The sequence below is a fragment of the Manacus candei genome, unplaced genomic scaffold (assembly GCF_025592945.1).
Source record: "Manacus candei isolate 608988 ecotype Guabito, Panama unplaced genomic scaffold, ASM2559294v1 h1tg000011l, whole genome shotgun sequence".
Classification (NCBI taxonomy): domain Eukaryota; kingdom Metazoa; phylum Chordata; class Aves; order Passeriformes; family Pipridae; genus Manacus; species Manacus candei.
In genome coordinates, this window is record NW_026138059.1 from 14,412,304 (window position 1) to 14,439,255 (window position 26,952).

General features: G+C 38.0%; 1 protein-coding gene across 3 annotated transcripts; it reads left to right on the plus strand.

The window, feature by feature from the left end:
* Positions 1-380: 380 nt before the first annotated feature.
* On the plus strand, positions 381-26,768 carry GFRAL (GDNF family receptor alpha like). Of its 3 annotated transcripts, none has more exons than XM_051777868.1 (9): positions 381-429; positions 3,661-3,795; positions 10,193-10,639; positions 11,343-11,399; positions 12,003-12,330; positions 14,255-14,514; positions 17,406-17,504; positions 23,024-23,105; positions 24,444-26,768. In XM_051777868.1, the coding sequence occupies exons 1-9, from the start codon at positions 408-410 to the stop codon at positions 24,490-24,492; spliced, it is 1,479 nt and encodes a 492-aa protein (XP_051633828.1). In that variant the 5' UTR covers positions 381-407; the 3' UTR covers positions 24,493-26,768. The 3 variants fall into 3 exon arrangements, with proteins under 3 accessions (XP_051633828.1, XP_051633827.1, XP_051633826.1); XM_051777867.1 differs by having other exon boundaries at positions 24,974-26,768; XM_051777866.1 differs by lacking the exon at positions 24,444-26,768 and adding an exon at positions 24,103-24,190.
* Positions 26,769-26,952: the final 184 nt, after the last annotated feature.

Below are 26,952 nucleotides of genomic sequence, written 5' to 3' on the forward strand. Positions count from 1 at the left end.
TAAAACGTGTTGAAAAGTGCTTGCAGCAGATGATCGGACACAGCAACAGGCATTTTCTAAAGAGCTTACAGGCAGCAGTCAAAGACTTGCTCTGTTAGTTTCTCTCGAAATCAAGTGAGAACTGAACGCGGACGGAGTGCCAGATCCCGTGGAAAATACCAAAATGCCCCATCCGAGCGAGACGCACCCGGCCCTGCGATGGCGGGCGGTGTGGCGAGGCGCGGTGTGGCAGTGTGGCGGTGTGGCGGGGCGGCCGGAGTGTGAGGCGCGGTGTGGCGGTGGGGAGGTGTGGCGGCGCGGGTGTGGCGGGGCGGGCGGGGCGCTGGGCCCGGCGGGGGCTGAAGGGGCGGTGCCGCTCCCGCACCTGCCGCTGGCGCGACCTGCGGGGCTGCACGGCCCGGCCGGCCATGGCCGCGCTCCTCGGCCTCGGTAAGTGCGGGGGGCGGGAGGGGACCCCAGCCCCGGCGGGACCCGAGCCTCCCCGTAGCTCCTCTCTGTGGTTTCCCCTTTCGGGTCTATCCCCTCTCCTGCTCCCGGTGAGCCTCCCAGAGACCTGTCGGGATTCGCACCGGCTTGGGCAGGGTCCGGCAGCCCGGCCCCGGGGAGCGCCTCTGCCGCAGGGGTGAGGTAAGGCACGGCAGGGCGGCGGTGAGGAGCCGAACCGGTGAGGAGACCCACGGATGGGACGCCTTGTCTGAGTAAACAGCCACTTGTTTGCTGGCTGGAGAGTGCTGGATGCTGGCAGGGCTACATAGAGGGCTGCTGACACTTCCTTTGGGTTTGAGTGGAGAAACAGGGAAAATCAACAAAGCTGGGACAGAAGGATTTGGTAGAAGAGAATACAATGAGAAAAGTATATTTTTACTTCTGGTGGGGTTTTTGTTGTTGTTGTTTATTTATTTATTTATTTCTGTTATTCCCCCTCTTCTCAAAACCCCACTATTGTAAACTTGTATTCCACTGTCAAAAATATTTTGTATGTAGTTCTTCCCGAGCTCTTGTTACAGTAAAATTGTCCTTTATTGCTTTTCAACTATATTCAAAGTATATTCAGCTATATTTTGCCATTCTCCTTTGGAGCTAGCTATCTTGTTGGTCTTGCCATTGGATAGAAACCACAGCTTTTTTTGATGTTATTCATTATTACCTGCCAGAGAATAATTCTGCAGTCTCAGAATTGGGAAATGTAATTCCTCCATTCCTCAGTTCCCAATCTGCAAAATGCGGGTGCTAAAATGTTCTTTTTTTTCTCCCCTTTTCACTTTAGACACCAAATTCTACAGAACATGGAATTTTACACCTACACAATGAATCAATAGTCACTTGCATAAAAATACAGACATCTGTGGAAATTTAAATATATGTGTCTTCTTGTCAAAATGGGTCCCTATAAAAGTTTTAGCTACTAAGGTGCCCTGAACTCTTTTAAGCAGGAAACAGTCAGTATTCTAAACACTTGAGTAAATAACAAAAGTGAATGACTAAAGTAGTAACTGTAAATTTAAGCAATTATATAAGCTATAGTACACTGGATTCTAAAATCATATAGGACAGTGTTTCATGTATACTTCTGACAGTGTACCCCTCCATATTGCTAAGGAAACAAATGACACATCCATAATATATCATTAGACCTAGCAAAGCCCTTTCTTTGACTGAATTGCTTTCAATCATTGATTATGCTACTCAGCTCTTTATTTTGCAAAAATATATCCTTGTTTTTGTGGGCACAGTTTCCAGGTGGGTTTGAAATAAGCAACAGTCTTAATCCTTAAAAAGTAGCAGGTGCTGCTAGTTGGCTGCTCAGTCAGTCCTACTTTGAGTATCCATTTTCAGCCACTGCTCCTCGAAAGCTGTTGGAACAGGAGGGAGACAGCAGAGTCTTTGTGCTGCAAATCCTAATCAGATGCGTAAATCTTCTGTTATGTCAGTACCTACAAAATAGGCAAATGATCATTCAGCAAAGTACCTTTTCTTAATAAGTTCCTGCGTTTGTAATTTTGTATTGTCTTATATAGAGAGTCATTTTCACCCCTTAAGTATTTGACAACGTTTTTTCTTCTGTCATCTGAATAAATAGTGAGTAATTTCACAGTTAGACCTTTTGGAGACAGTCACAGAACTAAAATGTTGTCTTAATCAGCCAAAATTGTTCCTATGGGTGGGCCAGCTGCCCCTTCCTCAATGTCAAGAGGCAGGAGCTGTTTCTATCAATCGGTTTTCAAGGTTGACATACAAACACAGCCTAAAAGAGTATTTCAGGCTGGAAGTCACTGAAATCATCAACAGTCTTGCACAGATCTGAGAACTGGCAGGAATATGCACAACTGAGGAAGGATTAGCACTGGCTATAATAAGCACATGTGGCCTCTTCTTTGGCTCGTAGGGACGTTAGATGCTGTTGTACCTGTAGTATTAAATGTTGTTTTATATTTATCAACATGCATCCAGAAAGTGTTCCCTACAGCAGCACTATTATATCACTGGTAAATATCATTTCCAGAACGGATGTCATCACCTCTAAACAGTACTGGCTCTTTAAGATTATTTAGATGAATATTTTATATGTAATTTCTTACCCTAAAATGTATCATTGGAAAAATTTAATTTCTCCTGGTAGGGTCTGGACAAGTCTTGAAGGAATATTTCATGCCTCTTGCACATGATGTTTAAGGGATTAAACACTGCTGGAAACTACTCAAATTCCATATGAATTTACATAAACATTTGGGGGGGGGGGGGAAGGACACTTGATCTAGAAGATGCTGTGTCCTTCAACAACTAAGGAAAACATTCGCATCAGGTGTTCAGCAGCTAGTTTGATAAAGCCTGAAATCAGTGTCTGAAACTTAGTTTTATAGAAAATAAAGACATGTGGTTACAATTTAGAAGTTGTGTTACCATGGGAATGTTGATGAAACCCCAGGTGATTTTTCTTTTCTTAGCAAGGCAATTTAATTTTCTATTGATAAGTCACAGGTGGTGATACTTTAAAATTTTTTACCTTGAAACCTCCATATCAGTCCTCAGTTTCAGAACTTTTTTATGCAATTAACAGGCTCAGTGCCTGTTAATTGCAGATAAAGGGAAGCAGATAAAGACATAAACTGGGGGGTGGTGCTTTCAAGAAATAATGAATCTGTGAAGTAAAAACAAAGAGAGTGAAGAGTACTCTATTATGAAATAAAGTTGCATTTATTGTCTAACAGTTGTGTACCTGTCAAATCTTTCACATAGTTTATTCATAGGAATTCCGGTATAATCTAGCTTGGTGAGATTTCATGCATATAAAATGCTGTTTCCTCTGAATTTTATACTGTTTTTCTTTCTGTAATTTATTAGGGATCTTAGAACTGCAGTAATTTCTATATGTCTGTGCACTGATATCATATATAGCTATGGTTGATGTTACAATACTGGGGTAAAACAATGCAAAATATGCCACACTGCAACTTCAGAAATTTAAATTTAATTTTCCAGTTGCAAAACTGAGGAAAAGATTTCTTCTGTTAAAAAGTAACTTGACAGAAAACTTGAATCTATAGATAAACTACAGTAAATTATATTTCTGTAATCTCTAAAAAGGGAAAAGGTGTAAAGGAAAAGGTCAGTACAATATCTACTGTATTAACTATATAACACTGTATTCTGTTTTCACAGTTTTGTTCATGTATTTCACATGTGTATCTACTGTCCAGACTACTGACTGTCTGCATTTGAGGGAGCAGTGTATAAATGCTGCAAATGGATGTGAGAGTGTCTGGAATGTTGTTGAAGATGCCTGCAATATTTCAGGTAATTCTTTATGGTATACACATCTTTATTTTGAGTTGTTGTATCATACATATTGATAGTCTATCACAGTATTGCTGTGGTAACTGAATGAATCAATGAGATTTCAAAGAGAAAATTACGGCAACAGACAACTTCTGAAATCCTTGACAATGGCCAATGCTATTTTTAGTAACAGTCATATTGTCCTTTCAATAAGGTGATAAATGAAATTTCTGCACTATGAACAAAGTCAGAGTCTGAACCAAGTCAAGAAGTCTGAATTCAGCAGAACTTATACTCTTATGGGATCCAGTTAAAAAAAGCCAGTGTGCAGCTGGAAAAAAGTTCCAACTTTGTTTTACATAATTTAGAAGAGTTGATCTGCTCCCTCCCTGGAGGTGTTCAAGGCCAGGGTGGATGGGGCTTTGAGTAACCTGATCTAGTGGCAGGTATCCCTGCCCATGGCAGGCAGGTTGGGACGAGATAATCTTTAAGGTCCTTTCCAACCTAAACTGTTCTGTGATTCTGTAATCTCACACAATACCCAAAACAATGTAGTAGTTACTTAAATTCTTAAATATTGCACTACAATAAGAAAATAATCAGATAAAGAAAACCTCAAAGGAAGTTGTGTTTTAGGGAGGCACACTGTAATTCTTCAATGAATAGTACCTACGTGTCACAGTAATTCACTTGCAGGCGGTGATAGTATGATAAAGTGCAGGTTATGACATGGTTAAGCCTCCTTGAATTGTTAAACAGATTCTCGCATAAATGAGGGCAGAAAATCAGTCTCTTTCTCTGTTTATTGCACTTCCAATATCTGATGCTTTATTTCCAAATAAACTATGTTTTAAGTAGGGAAAGACCAGTTATTATAAGTTTGACCTGAAACTCATCCTAATCTCTGTGGTTGTTCAGATGAAACTGTTCCTTTCTCCAAAGGCCTGTTATCTTCTTGAACAGTTCTTGGCTATCATTTACCACCTCTCTCTTCCTTTAAATCCGTCCAAGACCTTGCTGTTGCATTTTAAGTGTTCATCTTCCAGGTGCTGTTGCACTATAGTCTGATAGTGTCATTAGACCAAGCTAGTAATGACACCTTTTTTGACTGTTAATGTCAAGGGCCTTGATTTGCTGCTACATTGCTACATCAGCACTAGGAAATGATAAGGGCCAGGGACTCTTTTCTGACTGAATTCACCTCTCATGGGCAGGATGTAGAGGCATCTGTATCTCCATGGAAACTTCCCTTCTGCTTATAATGACATTATTTGAACAGAACCAGGAATGTTGTGATGCCGTAATCTGTTCTGAGCCTCAGCTGCAGCAGAGTTGACAGTGGGAATGCCCCTCTGTCTGTCTTGATGTCACGACCTGATCCCACGTTTGTTTGTGAGGGAAGCCAGGCAGCAGAAGTTGCTTGGCTTCATGGTCAATAAGCCATTGCTGAAACATTCACCTGTAGTGTAATCTACCTGAATGCCTCTGTCTGTCTGATTTGTTGCATAGATTTGATGGCCCAAATGTCCCAAGGCAATATTTAAAATAATTAAAACAGAAAATTATCTGAGAGGTCCTTCTTAGTGTGTCTTTTTCCAGATACTTATCTGCTTTGCAGATAAAAGTATCTGAATACTTTTAAGAATAGATGGACTAAATGAAAAAGACATGATAACAGTTACAGCAGTCCCCAACAGCATTTCCAGAGTCTTAGTTTATAGTCCTCTGAGTCCTATCCTTCTTCTACCTTTTGGGCTTTTTTGGTTTGTTTGTTGGTTTAGGGTTCTTTTTTTTCTTCTGTTATTTCACTGAAAAAAAATAAATATTTCTGAGCTCTGATTTAATGAGGAGTATAAATTTTCTTAATTTTTCTGAACTGAAAACATCTGTGTTCAAAGAAAAAACCTCAGATCACTTAAATTTTAAGGAATCTCATTTTGAATTAGATTTGGATGAGTTCAGTTTTCTTACAGTAACAGAATATTGAGGTTGGAAGGGATCTCTGGAGGTCTAGACTGTGGTCTCACCAGTGCTAGAGAGGAAAACTATGGACTTTACTCTGCAGTCTTCAACTGCAGTTCCCACTGAGACAACTGAAAAGCTGACTATGCAAGAACAGAGATTATCACTCTGGAAGTGTCAACTTCTACTCTGTCATGCTTCTATTTGTGGTCCCGTGTACATCAATTATGTACTTATAAATAAATCTAATTATGGGTAATGGTTGCCAAATATTAGGTTAAGTGGGTATTTTTTTTTTTGGAAATGCCTTGGAAGCATATGTGTAAGATAAAATATATTACCTAGAACTAATCACTGGTAAAACAGCAATAATTGAAAACCAGCAATAAAATATTTTCTGCTGTTCATCACAGCTGAATCAATACAGTGTACACACAGACCAATACTGATAATAGATTATTTCTACACAATTTTCCAGAAGTCAGGCAAGGGAACCCCATAAATCTGATGTGCTTCCTGATTCTGTCTGTGCCGTTTGTATGTTCATAGCCCCATAACCTTCCCCTCACCCCTGGTTGTCAGCTGCTGTGACTCAGCTCACAGCACATGGGGCCATTCTGAACACAGCCCTGTGTCTGACTTCTGACCATGACATGTTAGTGTCGTGAACACAGGTGAGCTAAGTGAGACTGGGGTGCTGTATAAGATATACTGGGTTTTGTGGGTTTTATTCTTCTACCTCTATTTACCTCCACCCTTGAAGTGTCCTCGGGATCTTGAAGAAGAAAGTCATAAATTTTGTCAATAAGCTAATTTTTACTCAAGCCCCTCCTGATCTTTGTTGTTCTTTTTCTACCCATGAAATTCATTCTCCTGAAATTCTTCTATTATCCCTTACTCACTTGATAAAACACAGAGGAGAATATCTGCCCACCTTCTTGAGCCTCCCTAGTTCCCATGTCACCATATTATTTCCACCCTAGTTTCTTGGTCAGCGAGTATTTTATATGCATGACCTTCAGTAGACCTTCTGATCTCCTTGGCTACTGAAAGTGTGAGGTCTAAGGGTCAGGGTCATGCTCTACTTCTGAAAATGCAGGAGACAAGTTGAAGATGCGGCTGAAGAGATACAGGCAAGCCTAGGCACCGTCACCACCTCCTTTGCTAATACAAGGGGTGAAGTGGGAACAGAGACTGAGAACTGCAGCTCCTGCTGGCCTGTGACATTCCCCTGTAGCAGTGCATTTTTTGATACGCCCCCAAACCCTCCTTAGCAACAACAACAGAAGAAAGGGCAGTGCAGACACAGTTTGAAAAAGGGGTGGCAGGATGTGGACGTGCATTGTGGAATAGATGATTCTCGTTCCTTCGGGCGCAGGCAAAATGCAGTTTCCTCTTCCAGAACTTTGCCTAGATTGCTTTCCACTGCTATTTGTGACAGCAACATATAAATGATGTTAAAACTCCAATCACATTAAATCTTGCCCATGGTGGTAGTGACACATAGCTTCTCACTTTTCAGTTTTACTGGAGTGCACAGTCTCTGCTGCTCCAGGCTAGTGGGGAAGCAGCAAGGCAGGAAGCCAGACAGCAGCATTCACAGGGCAGAGAAAATAGCCAAAGTGCTTGGTAGATTAAAACTGATCCTCATGCTGCCCTGGGATCTGGTTGGATCTCATGAACCATGTACTCCTTGTCTGACATATTGCGAGACACTATCTATGAGGTGAAGAGAGCAAATGTGCTGGTTTGGGTACCTGCTTACCTGTTTTGACAAGGTAGCTCATGGCTTTAACAAAATAAAACTTTCTTAAATGGTGTTAAATTGCTTCTTATGTAACATTCTGAAGTAATGTGTAACTTTCTTAATAATAAATAATAAAATACTTTGAAAAACTTTCAGCTCATAATGTGGAGAATTGATTGATTTACCTTTTTACAAAAACTAGTATATGCTCTTTGTTACACATACAAGGAAAATATGACCTGGCAGCCTGTGGGAGTGTCTTTGTCATTGAGTCCAAGTGCACACACAAGCAATGAGCTTAAAACTGGGCTGGTAAGCTAGGGCTTCTGCATATTTTTTTATGTTAACTTCTCCTTTATTTTTATTAAAAAAACCCCTAAAAATCACAGTATTCTTGGACTAATTTAAATTTGTTATCATTCTCAGACAATGACCTGGTTCTGTAGAGTAGCTGTCCAAGGGTATATCCAAATGGCACTTGTAGGCTCATGCTATCCTGACATGAGTTAGAGAATCTGACTTAGTGCTGACATCTCCTCAGCCTGGGGTTAGCATCACCATTATCACAGGACTAGGTCTGCCATCTGTGTCCTCTCCCTCACACTCTGTTACACGGCAGTGCCTTAGCCTGCACTGTGAATTCCTATCCCTATACCAGGCACCTCATTTCTACATAGGACCAAGATCAGTCTCTCAGGGCCTCAGTTCAGAACGTGCCCCTCCACTCCTTTGCACCTTTTCAGTTTGGTCTCTGTGCCTCATCTACTTATAATAAAAGGTATGCCTTAAAGGTTTTATGTACCTTGTAAATGAGAACAGATATTCTGGCAATGGGTCAGATGAAATAAAAGAAGGGAATATTGTACTCGCAACTTTATTATATTACTCTGAATATTATTTAAAATTTGTAAATTATGACAGGTTTTCAAACAAAATTAAGTGCAAGCCATCTTCTGTTGGCAAAGCATATTATTTTTGTGCTTCAATTGAATTGTTTTATATAAACATATCACTTAAGCGCTCATAAACATTAACAACATTATAATTTTAATGGTGAGTTCTAATAATAAGTGCAAGGCAGAAGACACTGTTGGATGTAATAGAATCATCCAGGTCCGGGCTGATGATTACCTAGAATTAAAAACTGTGTCTGCACTACAGACAATATCTGTAGCATCACAACTTTACTTGGGAAACAGTGCAGCATTAATAAAGGTAACTAAACACAGTTTTAACTATGAAGACCAAACTGAGTAATTTTGTAACCCCCATTTTAACTGGATTCAAATTTCTTTACATATTTCTCAAATCTGAGAATTCCTCTGCCAAATTATTTTTGTCTTTTCTATGATATTCACACTCCATATAAAAGAAATGCCATATCTACTTTAAAATAAACAAAACCAATAAAATGTATGTGATAAATTCAGATAGTTTCTAAGGCTCTTGCTCAATCCACTGGAAAGCAAGAGTGAAAATACAATGTGTGTTGAGGGCTACTCATTGCCCAAGGAGGTTTGAGCACCACTGGATTTAGGTTATATATAGACAGACCCAGCCACCTTATGAAGGGGAGTGTGAGGAAATGGGGATGCACAGTGGTGCAGTTGTGTCACATTGTGTTGCAGGAGCACCTTTACTACATCTGGGAGAGGTTACTGGATGTAGGAAACATAGTCACCACCTTCATAAAGCTGTACATAATATGTAAAATGCATCTTTTAAAATTTCTGTTGTAATCAATGGGCCCAGCTCCTCTCAGTTTATTTTATTATTCTGAGAAGTCTTATCCCTTCAGAAAACCTGTCTGTAATTGAGAATTACTCAGTGGACAAAGAAATTGCAGTTTGTGACCCAGTGTCTCCTGGCATAATGATTAGCAAAGCTGACACAAGAGGGCTAAAATCAGCCAGTGAATGAGAGTTTGGAATGCTGATTCATGGCACTGATCCATTACTCCCTGCTGGCATCAAACAGCATACATCAAATAGTAGTAGAATATATGGCTTTATTGCAGGGGAAATAATATCTTGATCTGTTACTCCTTTCCCCAAACAAGAAGGATGCATATCTAAAACTTGACATTGATGTCATTGGAGCAGTTGCTTTTGCTTCTAGCAAAATGAAGTAATTTTATATTTTTTTGCTGATTGAGATGACATTTCTCACTAGCATAGGAAAAAAGTTCATATGGAGTTACACTAGTGTTGAGTTTACCTACAAAGGATAGCATATGGTGTTGGTAGGTACTTTCATGAGTAATTCTCCCTGTCTAACTTAAATTACTATTTCAGGTAATGAATGAACCATCTGCTGGCATTGTGATTTTCTCTTTACAAATTATACATTGGATTAAGATGATAATCCATGATATGTCCTGTCTGTAGGTGGTTAAAATTATGTGAAATGTATCCCTTTATATGCAGTAATTTTAGTGAAGATTTCTTTTACTACTATTTTGCAGCTGAATTGTTAAAGGGGACTGTACTATACAGATAACAGCACACAGTAAGCATGAGAAAGATTCATTAGTCTGCAAGAGTCTGAAATTATTCTGTGTTTACCTACAGCTCAGAATGAAACTAGGGCTGTTTCATTCATTGTATTGCATTAAGACAATTATCCTTTTCCTGTGTTTTGTGCTGACCTGTGATGATGCTCCATCTTCCGTTTGATTTATATCTCTGTTTGTACCTATTTGTACAGAATATTTGGAGTCTTTCTCAAGATCAGACACTGAACTGAGTTTTAGGCAGCACAGAAACCCCAAAGACGAAAGGCACTCAGAAGAATTGGAGAACGATTGCCGTATTGCAAAACAACGCTGTCGAGAGGACCCTTCCTGCTTTGCCCTGTACAGGAGCTTCCAGAGAGCATGCCAGGCAGATGCAGCAAAGTGCAGGTTTCCAATGGTCAACCAGGAGTGTTTGTCAGCATGGAAAGAACTGATGAAAACAGTGCTGGGACAGTGCACGTGCTCAGAGCCACTTCAGACGAGATGCATTAAAATATGGAAGGGAATATTTAACAACCGTTGTTTACAATACTCTCAAGAGAGCCAAGCTTCAGCACCCAGTGGACATGATGACGACAGTGATGATGATGACTATAATGCTGATGTTGATGATGAGAAGAATCTGGTCACTGACACAGGTTAGTGTTATTCCAGCAGTCTGAATGCTTTCATACATAACAGTAGTGTCCACAGTCAGTAAAAAAGGTTTTCTTAATCATTTGCACTTTAACATTAAAAATGAGTTCATTTTAAAAGGCCTGTTTATAAATGAACTCACAATATGATAGAAAAATGATAGCCTGGGTGCAAATACTTCTGTCCTTCAATATGTTAATTGGATACAACCTGATCCAAATCAGTCCATTTTAGCTTTTCTTTATGACTAGAAACAGTATAAGACCATTAACAATAATTTTCTAATAGCAAAAATTGTCGGCTTGCCTTGACTTTAGGTCATGACAAGCAGCTGGTTCAACTTGAAAACTAGTCCACTGATGAACACATTAAGGCCTCTGGCTTTTATTTATTCACAAGAAATTTGACTTTATAATGCAGTAAGCTCTAAGAAACTCTTCTTGAGTTCACAGGTTCTATAATTATGTAAAGAATGTTATCAGCAGCCTTTAATAAACTGTGCTTTGATCCCAGAACTTATAAATATATGTAATAGAGGGTTTAGAATTTGTTAACGAGTTCTACTCAGTGCAACTAATTTGTTTTATTCTTGTTCATTTTTACTACTGGCACTATGCAAGCAAGACAGCCAATACTTTAAAGTTAAAAAGCTAAGCCGAGACATTATTTATGACTTATGCCTGTATCTGTGTCTTTTTCTTCTAGACAATATTAGTATGGAAACCAAATTACAATGGGGTTTATCTGCTCTCTCAAAACAAGGTAAGTCTGAATTTACTTATGAATCCTAATAAATCATTTTAGTTCTATTTTCAGATAGTGTACAATGTACCTTGAGATTGAAACTAATACTTTTCATTCAGATGAGTGAGCAAGGAGTCAACAGATTCAACATATTTTTAGTTAAGCCACTGAGTAGATAAGAACTCAAAAATGCCAGGTAATAATCATGATCCTGTTAAATTTACAGAGGAAAATCTTATCCCATAAACATTTTAGGGGCAGAATTTTTTCGATATTTTTGGAAGGTTTACAGTGCAGTCTAGAAATATCTAAACTAACTTTGAAAGCACAAAAATGCCGTTTATATTCTCTTCTTCATTACTTATTACATAGCCTAGCATATCTCCATAACAATGGAGATCTCAGCAGTTTCAGGAGGGTTGCTTATGAGGGCCAAGCAGTGGAAAAGAGAAGTATGAAGATTACACAATAGGCTTAAAAGAAGCATTGCTGAAGAGCTGGATCAGAATTTTTGGGAGTCAGACTTGTTTTTACTGGGAATGTTGCAGAGAGGGTGACTACCGGTCATCACTTGAGAAAAATTTTCTTGTGATTTCATTTTAAAACTGTTATTCTTTTTAGTGTACACAACAAATAGAACCTGTTTGGATGTGAACAGGGAGTGCGTTGAAGATGAAGTATGTAACAAACAGTTGTCCCTGTACCTTAAAGTTTGCTCAGTAAATAAGAAGTGCAACATGGAAGAATGTCAAGCAGCCCTAAGGTTCTTCTATCAAAACATGCCTTTTGAAGTTGCTCAAATGATGATATTTTGTGATTGTATCCAGCATGATGAATCCTGCCACAGAGCCAAAGAACTTCTCCATGGCAAGCCCTGTGCAGTTACTGCAGTTCAAGCCCCATCGTGCCTGAATGTAATCCATATGTGTGAAGAGAATGAATTGTGCAGGTTAGTAGTAGAAGTATTTTGTACAGTAAGGTGCTTTTGAATAATGATTTGGTCAAATCGTTTTTATATATATATGCTTTATATCTCATCTATAACAAAATTATTTTCTGCACTGAATCTGCTGTGTTTGACATCTTCACAGATGTTTGCATCAACTGTAGTAATTCCAGAAGTAATTTCACAAGTTAACTGAAAAGATTAATTTTCAGAAAGGTCTGGAATCTGGCGATGGTTTTTCTTCCTCCTGTATCATGACACATAACACCATTTCTGCTGGACAAACAATACTGTTGCATATTTTCATTACCACTTTCTTCAGATAACACCTGCCCATCTGCCCCTTTGCTCTCTAGCAGTTTGCCCAAGTGGTGCAGCAGACCAGATGAAGTTTGTTTGGTTAATTACCTTTTCAAGCGCAGAGTCTGACCCTTTGTACCCAACAGCCGTACAACCAACTTGGCCTGTTCAGAAAACTTTTGTCTTACTCCCTTTGTCTCCAGCATACCGATTCTTGCAAAAAGTTGGCCTGAAACATGCACAGACCACTAAACTTATGAAGAATAATGCCCTTTCAAGATTTTATTTTATGTTTAAAAAACATGCAACAGGATTAGCCCATATTTGTAGTTCTACTTCATTGCCACCATTTGTGGATGGTCAATTGGCCCACTTTGATTTTCAGTTTAGTTACCAGTTCCCTTGTGAATTAGACCTGAATTTTGGCTCAAAGCTGTGCTCAAATTAACCTTCAGTCAGCATACCAGGAGGCCAAAAGATGATTTTGGTTTTGTACAGATTATTTAGGTTGATGCCAGTGGGAATTACCTCTTTTTATGTCAAAAGAATTGGGCTACAAATGTATGTCTGTACCTGTGTAAACATGTAGTATCATAATTGAAAATTTCTGAAGTCCCCATAATTTTGGGAACATTAATGTTTCCTGGCACTGACAATAAGTGCATATAATGAGAAATTAATCTATTAATTATGGCTAGGCATATCTATAAATCAGGAGATGAATAAAAATAATTCCTTAGAACAGAGGTGGCATCTGCTTTGAAAACTTTGCTCGTGTAATGAAAATATTTACAGAAATTTCTTAGCCAGTATTGTAACAGTTCATGCTTTTCCATGTGACTTCCTTATAGCCATTACACAATATCAACAGCAAATTAATAACCTAATTTTATGATTAAGGAAAAATAATATCTTAATGTACAATATACAAGAATTTACCTTTATCATCCCCTAACATTTAATGTAAGTGCTAAGAAATCTACAGATTTCTTAATTAATAATAGATGTTTTCTATTGTCATATACAATGCATTAAAGGCCAATTTTATTCCATCCTAAGAGCAAATAAACTGAAGATTATTGATCTGGGAAACAAGTTATTTCTTCTTGTAATTTATCTCCGCTATCAATTAATCTTTAAGTTCAGTTGAATTACTTTACACTTTCCTGAGCCTTGGACATTTTGTATTTTGTTAGCATTCAGGGGGACAAGGGGTTGACAAAGAACGTAGATTATTTAATGTAAAATAAGTTGAGTGTTCATTCTTCCTTCACACTGCCCAACCAACTGATCCATGAGAACAGCACCTAGTGTGGTTTCATTGTGATGACTGGTCTGATTCCTCTATCGGCATTTTTTCTGAGTATCAGAGACTGTTGGAATTCACACTATGCTTTGCTGGGGAAATCTCCACAGGTGCTGATTAGAAGAGCAGTTGCTTTTTCTCAAAATCAGAGCAGAAATTAGGCTAGCTATCACTGAATATTGCAATTTTTGAAGGCTTAAGTGGTAACTTGGAAATACACTCTATTTTAGTGGTGATCCTTAAATGTCTTTTCTTGAAATCACAGTTTTTACAGTGTCATTGTATACTTCTTTTCTTCTTTTTTTTTTTTTTTCCCACCAGGAAAAAATACACATCTTTTCGTTCAAAGTGTTGGAGACACGTGACAAAAAAATGCTATGATGATGAAGCTTGTCTTGAAACTTTAATCAAGGATGACATGCCCTGTTCTGCAAATGCTGATTGCAAAGCAGCCTACATTAGCAACTGGGGCACAATGCTGCACGTGGAGTGTACCTGCCAGAATCTGCCTCCCGTGGAGCAGTCTTTGTGCAAGCTCTTCCATCACATGCTTCACAGCAAATCCTGCTTCAGTGAGTTACGTGAGTAACACATAAAACCTCTAAGAATAATTAAAGAGTATTAAGATGCTGGCTTTCACCAGATCTTTACTATATCTTTGATACCACAGATTTCAGCAAGATTTATAGTTGCAGCTTTTTTTTAAAAAAGTCCAAAGCCTTCCTGTCATTGGCTTAATGTTGTACTTTGGTACACTGTTTTTTACAAATAATATGAGGCAGGATGTTGGTTTTCTTTCTTTTCTTCTTGGAGACTAAATATTAGTCTACCTTACACTTATTTAGCAATAGACTTCATTGCACAGAAAATACTTCAATTATTTAAATAGGACTTTATATAGCAATGGAGGCTTTAGGATTTGGTCTGCTTTAAAAACACTGGCCTTAACTCAGATGAAATGCATGCACTTTCTCAGAACCAGTATCACCTTCTATGTGCTAAATAAATCAGCTACTTATTTTTGTTAAATATAAAGGTCCTTGCCAAGTCTTTAGTTAAGAGAGAATTGCTAATGCAATAAATGGCATTGGGAAAAAATATTAATGTTTTAGTCTGAATCAGGAGTGTGCCTTTAAAGCAAAGCTCCTGTTTGTCCCCACTCATAGTGTCATGGGTCACATCATGGTGCGGTTCTGCATCACAGGGTGGTTTTCCTGGATTCCTGCAGCTTAAAACTGAACCTGAGGGTTCATCTGTCACCTCTGCAATGCTCCAGCTACATCCAGATTGTCTGGTCCATTGACCAGCTTAAAGATCAGAATATCCTCCTCTCAAATCTCTGATCTATTACACTAACTATTTTGCTATATAAATCCTCTTAGGATATATTACCTGTTAGTGCATCATACCCTATGCCAGTCATCTTCTACATGTAATTATATATATTCTCAAACTAGCTTGAGAGGTAACTATATCTAAATATTACAATGAAGAGCAATGGCTTTTTCATAGTTCTATCTATGGAATGCCTTTTGAAAACATATTAATTGTGTGCATTCATTTCATTGAAGGAATTAGCTGCTTTTTTAATTCTAGTGACCAAAATGTTACCACTGATAAGAGTGTAATTTTCTTTCTTGTCACTCAAAGTCTATCCAGAAATTATGATAAAGTTGCTGAAACACTGCCCTTAATTTAGTTAATCATTACTCAAACTCAGAATCTGAGAAAATATTAAAAATCATATAACAAGTCCCCTGAAAAAGCAGGGGACACACTTAGATTTGAGACTACTGGCAGTGATTTTGCTTTTGAATGCTACTTGTTTGTTTGCTTTACAGCTGAATTTAATGGTCCAAATGAGTGAAGACATTGTTGTATTAGTTATTTCTTTACCTACAAAACAAAAAATATGATCCTCATGTCGGAATAATCAAATAATTGCTCATGAGCTTTGCCATTCCCTGAAGCAGCCTCAGGATAAAATGGTTTGAGGTTATTTTGTGATTGAAACTTCCCTAACCTAATTGAGATTGAAGAACAGAAGCTTACATGCTCATGGGGTGTAACAATTTCCTGGTAGTTAAACAAAACTTGTTTAGGGAAACAAGACCTTGGGCTGAGTAAAGGATCAGTACCTACTCTACACTTGCAGGTTATTGTGAATCTTGCTGCTTTTTTTTTCTAGATGTCTAGTTGTAATGCAGCTAAACTGATGATGGTGATGACTATGGGTTTTATTATGAGGCACAATTTTAATGCCATTATCTGCAAGGCAGCTCAGAGACATGGAGTGACTACTCTGTTGCAGAGCCCACCCATCCCTGTCTGCTGACTCAGTCATATGGCCTGAGCGTGAACTTTGGATGACTTTGACTCTTACAGTGGCAGTGATTTTTAACACTGAAGTCTTTCTGAATAGGCAAATACCCAGGGGTAGGAAAAGGGTTCTTTACCTCTAGAACTGGCGTGAACAGACCCACAAGTGGTGTTTACACCATCTCATCTTCCTACTCTTGTATGGCACTGCCTTTGCTAGGAGCAGATGCTCTCGGGGCTGTGCTTACAGGATTACATTTGCTGCAGACTCAGTAAAAGGCAAGAATTGTGACTGGCTGCTATATGAGGCAGAAGCACAGTGTGGATCAGTGCCAGTGTAGGATTGGTGTCACAATAGAAATAGGCAAAAATGTCAGTGAGAGAAAGCTAAAACCGAAGCTTCCAAAATATTTTAACTCTGGGTTGTACTTTTGGATCTCACAGAAAAAAAAATAAATTGCAGGTAGGTTTATCTATTTTTATTTGGACAATGTTCCAGGCTGAAAATGTTAGCCTTTCTTATATTGTTTTCATTCCTAAAGGGAATAAAAATTTCTCAGTTTAGAGTTCATGTGAGTGACCATGCACAGTCTTGTATGGTTTAGCCTCCTGCTCTGTAAACTGTTCTACTTAGGTAAACCCTCTATTTTTCATTTCATTCTATTTTTCATCAACAGAAGATGCATATTTTCAGATACGTTCACGAAATTATGTCCACTACGAGAATAGGCCTTTGTGAAAAAATGTATTGATGTCTGTCAACTCGGAGAATAAACTCTGTGGTTTGGAAATTACTTCTAAGTACAACCCATTTCTCATCATTTTTATATTGGTTTGATAGGCCCAATTCTGGTGGGCCTATTTTTAAAATAGTTTATGTGAAAAGAGAACTTAAGCTGTTTTGTGGCAGAGAATATTTTCAAAGTGTGCTTGTCCCCCATAAGACAAACTACATGGGAGGTTTAACTGAGATGGGAAAGGAAAAGCTGTTATGCACTCATTCAACTTGTTCATGGAGTATCAGTAAACAGTATTTTTTAAAACTCCCTTTACAAATTCTGTGGTGGTTATCAAAATATCAAACTGCAATAGTCACCTAAATTATTTTTTTTTAAGCAATATTTTGAATGGGTAATTTCTTTCCAATATTCAGGTCAAATTTCCATTCAGAAGAATGGTTTTGGCTGGGTAAATACAGAAATGCCAGGGAAGAAGCCTTCTGGAGCACAGCTCCATTCTTCTGCAATTAGTGGTGAGTTTGGGCAAATCACTCCATAATTTCCATAGAAGTACTCTTGAAATATCCCTCATGTATGATAGAAAAGACTTAAGGTTGGGTTCCTTGGGTGGGTTCAGGCAAGCGAGCTCGACCTCTTCCTGTCCTGTTCAACCTGGATAGCTCCCTACTTGTTTGGCTTAGCTTATATAACCACAAAATAAAGTTAATGAGACTGAACCAATTTCTCTGATAAGTGCTTTTGAAATAGATGTCTCACGATCACTATATTATAATTGGGGAAAATTAAGCTATTAAACCTTCCAGAGCCTGACTCTCTGAACAGTCATTAGAGAGTAGTAGTCGTAATGTGTAATACAAATTATTAGCTTTGATGTCATAACTACTTTTATCTCTCTTGACTTTTTGTAGTAGTTACAACAACAAAATTAGGAACCTGCAGTAAGTGGTCTGAAAAGGGGCTTGTGTTATGCTTCATCAGACTTTACCTTCTCATACTAAAGGACACGCAATTGTGGATCACGATATCCCATGGGCTGAAGAGCTATATCTGCTTTTATTTCAATGCATTTACAGTAAGCAACTAAGCAACATAAAGTTAAAGGATACTGAATTAATATATAAATTTTCTCATTGTTGAAATAATATTATTTTATATTTTCTTTTGAGGGACCCAGTTACAGAGTGAGAACACTAAAGAGCTTAATGCACAAATATCAACTCTAATGAGAATGACCTGTTCTACCTTGTGGAAGACAGATTGCAATACTCCAGACATTACTAAAAATTAGTTTCCAGAACGGGTCATACAGAACACTTTAAACAGTGAAAAAAATAATCCAGTCTCTGGATGTAGTACAAAATGAAGGGACTTCTATCCTCTCCATCCTTCAACTATTGCTGAAGTGGGCAACCTGGGAAGTATAATAATAGACTAAGGGAATGGGATTCCTGAGACCTGTATATAATAATAATAATGAATAATTAAGCATTTGGCCGTAGTGTTGGCATTAAAACTACTTAAGAATTATGCATGTCATCCAAGTGCTCTGTGTAGCCAGAGAAGAAAGTCAGGGACCCTCAAAAGAAGATTAATCCTATATTTTCGGACTGCATTTTCTGGAAGCATGGACTTCTTTTTACCAAGTACAGAGGGAGCCTGAATCTCTTGCTGGAAAGAGACTCTAGTGGTTAAATAATGCAAGTCATAATACAAGAAATCCTGCTCTAAGTAAGAAAATGCAAAATGCAAGATATTTCACCCCGGGACTAGTTCTAACTGCAGACCCTTTCAGTGGGTAAAATATATTATACATTTCCCTCAGGGATTCAGATAAATATTTGCAAAAAAAGCAGCCTGCACCCAGTTAATTCTGTTCCCACTGAAGTCTGAACACTTTCCAAAACCCTGTCCTTGAAGTCTTAACAGAACTTTGGATGGCCTTAGAAAAATAAAAAGAACACTGACCAGCCTAAACTATACAATAAAATATTCCTTCTATTGGAGCTGTCATGTACTAGATGGGGACTCTCTAAGCCATAAAAGTCTCATAGGAAGCCAGGCAAGGAGAACAATTTGATTCAGGATATCTACCTGATGATAAAAACCACATTGCAAATTGTTTCATAAGTCCCACAGCCAAAAAACTAACCCAGTATCCTAGTAAATTTGCTAGTAAATGTGCATTACTCAGGCTGCAAAGGGAGTTATCATCTTCACAAAATATTTATCTTTAATGAAATCAAATCCCAAGAAGAATCTCAGGGTGCAGAGGCAAAACAGTTAAATTGTCCAATATGGCCTTTTGTGTGTGTGAAGGCTTTTGAAGTTATTTGCTTCTTGGCTATTTTCTGCTTGGAAAGCAGGAGATGCAATCTGCTGATGTCACTACAATAAAATATCAGAAGAAACCTTTACTTAGTTTGTCACTGAAAGATACAAGAAACTCTTTCACCAGTTGAAATGAATGACCATCTACAGATGACCATGCTCAGAAGAAAACTCAATATTTCTTCAGCTTTTTCTTAATTTTTTTCTTCAAAAAATAGCTTACTGTTCAAAAAAACAGATTTCTCCATTCTACTCAGCAGCGTTGTGAATCATCTCATTGGGTAAGATTGCTTTAATAAAAGGAGTCTTTCATAATAAACAATAAGTCTGAACATATATACATATATCCAAATATATTTGCAAATAAATAGAACTGCAGTAGTTGAAAAAATATTATTCCAGCTTTTGGTGTAAAAAAATTATACCAGGATTCTGTAAAAATCTTGACTGGATCTAAACACATTCCCATTCTCAGGGGAGAACAGGCCAACACAGTCACCTGTGGGCTGATAAAACTCTCTTAACAAGATGTGATATGGTCAGAGTCATGACCATGTAAAAGTTAAGGACACTTTTGCTGTAAGCTTAGGTGGGGCCAGAATTTTATGTCATTTTGGAAACAATATCCAAAAATTATTCCATTTTTGGAAAAAAACCCTGATAAATCAAAATTTCTCCAAACTTCAAAGATATTTCATATCTTAATTATGTATTTTCAGCCTGGTTTTGACTTTATCCTATGCAAATTATCTCCACGATTTTTCAGATCCACATAATTTAAAAGATTGCTTCCCACACTTTAATTTGAAAAATTAAAGTGTGTGAAGATAAGCATTGACATTCATCAGCACAGAGCTTTGGAGCTAAGTTAGGGTTTTTTTTATGGAAGAGAAAGCAAGAAATACAGAACGTTTATCCTGTTCTTGTGAGATACAATAAAATTGGGCTTGACCCAAGACTGTTGAAATTAATCTCATTTTGTCATAAATTGTAGTGTTATATATTTTCTGCTGAGGAGTTGTGCTGTGCTGAGTATCTAGATAAACAAGTAATTGGCAGGGTTTATCTATAATTATACCAGCTGCTGTGGGAACTGAGATTAGTTCAGCTCCAGTGACTTTAATTTGTAAGGTATGAAACATTGTCCATCTGACTGTTTTTTAAATGTAGAAAAACGCCTGTGACAAGCTGTGGGTAGCCAAGAAACGTCTGAGCACAAGCTGGCATGATGGTCGATGAATATGCACTGTGTATACAGAAGCAGGTAGATTTACAATAGAGTGTAATCCCACTAATTGTTCCAGCTGTTGACCCACAGTTACCCTCTACCAAGCCTCTTGACTGGAAATGTCCAGGTGTCTGTGTAGGCAGCTCCAGCTAGTGCTTCAGTGGTACCTACAGCCCCAGTCGTCGTGTCCCTGAGGACATCATGCAGACACGGGGGCCCTGCTATAGACCTGCCAGGAGGTGAGGAGGCCCAAGAGTTTCTCAGGACTACAGGCCACCTCCATGGCACAGAGCAGCGACCCCAGCACCTCACAGCCCCATGGAAACGCCAACCATCCACTTGTGTCTCTGTACATACCAGTAGTTTAACCACAAAGAATATATAAAATGCAGAATTAGCTTTTCAGCCACAAAGTTTTGCCTTCTCCTGGCCTCACAAATTTCCTTCCTTCTCTGCAGCTCTGAGAAAATACATGGTTTCTAGCATGATCTCATCACTAACATCCTTCTTTTGTTCCCAACAGAACTTTATCAACATCTCTTTTACCAGCAATTCACCAAAAACACAACATTTTTTAAGATTTTGACAAAAAAAATAGAAAAATTTCATTTCATTTGATCATTTAAGAGTGCTTTTTTAATCAAAATGAAACACCTCCTACAAATTTTTGAGAAAAATATCACAATGTTTCAGTGGAAAATTATTAGCCCATTTTTAACTACCCATGGCTGTTATTCCTAAAAACTTGTAAGGTGTAACGATTTTCCTAGCATTGTGGTAAGTGATGTACTTTAAAAACTTCTTTTTGCCTAAAATGTGTGTGAAATTCACTTCCACTTCAAAAAAGCAGGAAACTGTTATTCCTACAACTGCTCCTGCACTTGTAAAAAGGTTTTAAAAATGACTATGTGCAAAATTAAGATTCAGAAACTGAAAAAATGCCTACAAATTACTCTTTTGCAAAAACTCATTATCTTAAAGAAATGTTGTAACTTGAGAGGTGGGCCAACTGCTGATCTGGTTTTTAATATATGTTTTTAGCAATCCTGCTCTGAGACGAGAATGGACCTCACACCTCTTTCTTCAAAAATTCACCATGTTAAATATCTTTCAGTAGGTTGCTGGAATAAGTGTTATGTTCGTTCTGTGCAACTTGTGATGGTTCAATCATTGCTTTAATTTTTGTTGTATTGGAAAACTTGAATTTGGGGTAGTTTTTTGAGACAGAGCACCATCGTACCATAAAAGCCAGGCAAATCCAACCCCCTGTTCAACTCCTTGCTTGCCCTGCTGTAGAATAAATATTCACTCTCTTACTGGAGCTGCTCCAGCATCCAAACAGCCTGTGTTTGTATTACACTGTATGCTACATCTACTGCATTTATGCAGTGTATACAGAAATGTCTCATTTAGGGTTTGTGTGTGCATATGCACAAACAACACACAAGACATATAATAACTGATAACTTATTCAGAGACCAGAATTTGGCCTTCTCACAGCCCAGATAAGTGGCCCAGTGATGAGGCCAGGAATCCATTTCTTCTTCAGTGAATGTTTCACCAGCTATGTAAGGTAGAGCAGCTAAAGCTCTCTGCATTTGAGTTTCTATGTAAATAAAACTTATTTGATTGTATAAACATGACAGAATCAGTGCAACAGGAAAGTCACAGAAAGGTCTCGTGGTTTTTGTTTGCGGCTCTGCATTTATGCCCTCCTGTCAAGTCATCTAACCTCCACACGTCTCCATACCATGTCCAGGGCTTCCATTACACTCTCAACTGAAATATTTCCTTCAGAATATTTGATCAAAACTGATGGATTCATTCCTTCAGGAAGAATAAGTTTCTCCTCATTTGGAAAACAAAAGTTGAAACAGCTCCCAGTTTTTCAACAGCTGGAATTTTTAGCACATAAGCCACCTAAGTGACTTTTTGGTGAGAAGCCTAAGAGAAAGAGGAAACTGCATGGGAATGGGGCCCAGAAACACAGTTTAAATCTAAATCCCATTTTACATTAATTTGATTCTAGATCAAGTATTGCTGTACACTGTAATTATTGTAATATGTGAAAAAGGAAAAGAAGGCTAGAAGGCAAGTAGGAGCCAGGTCTGCTCTGATACACAGAAAAAAATTAACATTTTAAAATGAATAGGGAGAATACTCTAAAACACAAATCAGAGTAACAAGCTGTTCCCCTGGAGCAGAGTAAAAGGTAGTGCTACTCCTGTGAAGTGCTATTGGAGCTGGTATTTACTAAAAGAAGTCTGAAAATTGCTTTGTACCAACTGGCGAAGGAAGAGTCATTCCTACCATTGTCATACCATTTTAGGTGTTTTCCCTACTTTTAATTACTTATGTCAAAATTGATAGCTATTTTAGCTTACATATGTATGCATTCTAGTTCAGATCTCAAATCTGATTCTTATTACTGAGAAAGTAAACACTTCATGTCTGTTTTCTGTTTTTTACTTTTAGGTGAAACAGTCTACATTATTGCCTACTCCTCCTGCATAGCTCTCATATTAGGAATAGTCCTGTTGACTCTCCTCAACATCAGGTAATTTGATAGGGATATTAATCACGGGTTCTAGGAAATTGGAAAAGCAGAAAATAAAATGTTTTGACTTGGTTAAGAGGTAGACACTGCGTTTGTCTTTAAAAACAGTCCCAGTGATGGAAAGAACTGACATTGTGGGTGTCAGCAGGGAAGAGTGAAATACGATGCGTATCTACAATGCCCTCCATTCATGCAGAGATCCCAGGCTTTAGGAGGTTTCATTTCCTGTCCCATGGTAGGGGAAGGTGAAATCTGAATTCAGAAATTCTGTGAGGCTACCTTCCTAGCCCCATAGCAGGCAGCAGTAATGCAAAAAGGAAATGAGAATATTCAGGATTATAACGTATTTAGAAACCAAACCATGAATGCTGCTATTGTAGTTAATATTCTTGCCAAATGCCATTTTTGCTGATAGGATTCTGTGAACAACACCCATCATCCCCACCATCCTCCCCTCCCACCCCCTGCCCCATATGAGAAACTGCCCACACACCAGTGCTTGGTAAGAAAACAGAAATGTGCATTCACTTAGTTAAATGAATATGGCCTTTTCTTAAATGATACATTTTCTTGGACCAAATTAAATGGCCAGATTTCAAGAATTACACTGTCAGATGATAGGTAACAGAACATGATGTAGCAGGAGCTATATATAGTGGAAGGGATATTGAGTCAAATTTCATTATTAAATTCAGAGGCAGATCAAAGAGGAATCACGTAGAAAAATGCAGAAGGCAAATCAAGAATATATGGGAACAGAGACTTCCTCTTTAGGTTTGCAGTTACAGGGATATCAGCATATAAATAAAACTCAGATTTAAAGAATACAGAGGATGGAAGAAAGAACAGTGCATTAATAACAATGAAGCGAATTATTTTTTACCACAGTGTTCATCATAAAAAGAGGGGAATTTTGCCACTGATTTCAATTAAGCCAAAGTTCAAAACAAAAGCTGTACAGTTTATTGTTGAATACATGCACATTCTTTGTTTTCAGAGCCTGCAGAACAAAATATGAGTCAAGAAGTCTCTTGCCAGACCATTCTTCTGAAACATTTATGGCCCATTATAAAAGTCACAGATGAACTACTCTGTTGCTTATGCTTTTTAAGGCTATTCTTGAAAGCCAGCCTGTACAGATGTGATAATAAAATATATATTAGAAAAACTACTATAAATTACGGAATTTTGTAGTTAGGAATACAAAATATTTTTATATTTATTAGCTCATATAAAACCTTTCACAAGCCAAAAGAAAAAAAAAGGTAGAAGTGTGCTCTCTCTTATTTGCGTAGATTCACAGATCTGTCCTGAGCTGCACATTTCCTATATTTTTAGATGCACATGGCAGTGGTATAAATACTGCATCAGCAGTGGCAGTCTTTGAAGCCTACCCTTCTGATCTCAACTCATCTGGAAGAAAGAAAAAAATCAAGTCAAAAACATTTTAGAGAGCTGATAAAGAGCACATATGTGATAGGTTTGTACACTAGGCTCCCAGATACCAAGTACCTGATGTGGTATTTGTAAGGCAGCAGTCACAGGTAGGCTGCCTGTAATTCGATGGTGGAGCACTTGGGGGCTAGGAGAAGATCAGGATTACAAGCCCTTTCAGATCTAAAATGACTATCTGGACTACTGCTTTGACCCCAGAATGTTGTTGCTGGAACTGGTTTTAATTTCTCCTCCAATATGCTTCTAAAAGAAACGAGTGAGGTTGGCCACGTTTAATACAGTAAGTTTAGAAAGCATTTTGTGGTCTGAATGCCCAGTGGAGAGAGCCACTTGCTTGGGGCTGAAGTGCCTGCTTCTCAAGAGAGAAGCTATGACCCATCTCATTATCTGTGTTTCCTATTTGTTGCCTCTAGGAAAGACCCGAAGTGCCTTATTCTCCCCTTGCACTGTACTGGGAGTCATGGTCCCTAACACACCGTTCTGGATCCCACTTCCTGGCTATGGGCTCTGGACTTCTCTCTGTAGCTGAGTTGTTTGGCTAGATTTAAGCTTCTATTTGTTACCAGTGAGTGGTCTTTGTCAAATCTTGGTAACAGTCTGGTTCTGGTGAGCACAGGATAATGCACTGGCATTTCTTATTCCACTGTTATCAATGAGTAGCACATGTATTGTCTTGTTATAATAGCATCTGATTAATTAATTTTATTTTGAATGTGATTAATTTTAATTTTGTTTGAATTATTACTAAATGTAATTCAGCTCCAGTTTTGACTATGACAGATGACTGATCTAGGGCTAGAAATTTATGTGATCAGAAAAGCAGGGATCTCTACTCTTCAATGCGACTTTTGCTTCTTGCTTTGGTAGCTTGTGAAATGATTAGTGTGAGAGCAAAATCTTAAGTTCTGCTGGGGAGAGGTTTAGAAATTTTTAACAATTATTAAAATATGCATTTTCTGCATAAACCAAAAAAACTTTTTCTTGTTTTGCAGTCAAATGTTTTGTCATTACTAAATCAGCATTTGGACAAAAATACAGAAACAGAAAAATGCAGTTATTTTGTTAATTAAAAAGATCTCCTTTGGCAGTCCAGCAATTTGCACCACTTAGCTCACCTCCCAACATATAGGTATTTTAAAGTGGTATATTCATATTCTTCATCTTAAAACTGTGAAGTAGAAAACTGAAAATACTGTTGAGAATATGTTCTCATCAGTGTTGGGTAAAAACATTTCTTTATGTAGGAAATGTACTTATGACATGAACCTTGTGCTGGTTTTCAGTCTGACTTCAAAAAACAGTGATACAATGCTGAAGCCTCCATGTCACAAAATTTGAAGAGAGCCATTTAAATACAGATTTAACTAAACTTTAGTCAACCACAAAAAAATCTCGTTCTTAGAAGCTTTTTGTTTTCTAATTATCTTATACTTAGACACTAGAATTCCAACTCATATATGTGCTTAGACACACTGACACTCACAAACAAATATGTAGAACATATTTCAAACTGAGGGTAAGTATGTGAGTTACTCTGAAAGACAGCAAGATATTTAGTGGCTATTGTGTTGCTTCTGTGATTTTACAGGCTCTCTTCATTAGAGATGAATTACATGCTTAATGGAAAAAGTACATTTCCTCCATTATGCATGCAAAAAGTATTATTGTGATTCATATTTCGTAGTGATACTGCATTCTGTGAATTGTATCTAGGTGTTAGTTATTAAATAAAGGAATTTCTGCTGGGATGATCTGTATTCAGGTGATCATGATTAAACTCTGCTTCATGAACAGTTTTGTGATCATAGAATCATAGAATTGTTTAGTTTGGAAAAGACCTTTAAGATCTTTGAATCCAATCATGATGGAAGAAAAGGCAGTATTTTTGTAAGAGCTTCATCATTAAAAATGTTTCCCCTGAAATATGACATCTTCCCAAATGAGGAAAATTAAGTCTCATTGATGACTTGGAATTCCCAGGACACAGGGTCATTTTGGGTAAGGATGTGGCATTTATCCCCTTTCCGTTGGAGCCAGGACTTTGCAAAGTGAAGACATGAAGATTGATAGGGCTAGAGGAAGAGAGCATAAATTTTTGCCTTACAGCACTGTCATTTGAAAGGGGGAATACCAGGTATTTTCTTTGAGATTGTTTATGCATTTTATCTAAAGATTGTTCCGAATCAATTGTGTAGAGTTTTTGAGACAAGTACACAGGAATAGCTCTTTTTTATGCAGTATTAAAGCTACAAGGCTGTAAAGTCCAGGTCTCCACTTTTCCTGTCTTGCCACAGTGAGTCTTGAATTCTTCAAAATGAAGATTTTTTCTTGGCCATTCTCACCTGTTTGTGTGGTGAGAGAATGAGCTGCTTGGACGGACAGACGTGAGCTT

Bases quoted from the DNA above. Each gene is read 5' to 3' on its own strand.
- GFRAL (XM_051777866.1), top strand. From the start codon at position 408: ATGGCCGCGCTCCTCGGCCTCG. The intron at 11,400-12,002 runs GTAAGTCTGAAT...TATTCTTTTTAG, and splicing joins ATCTGCTCTCTCAAAACAAG to TGTACACAACAAATAGAACC. The intron at 17,505-23,023 runs GTGAGTTTGGGC...TTTTACTTTTAG, and splicing joins CCATTCTTCTGCAATTAGTG to GTGAAACAGTCTACATTATT.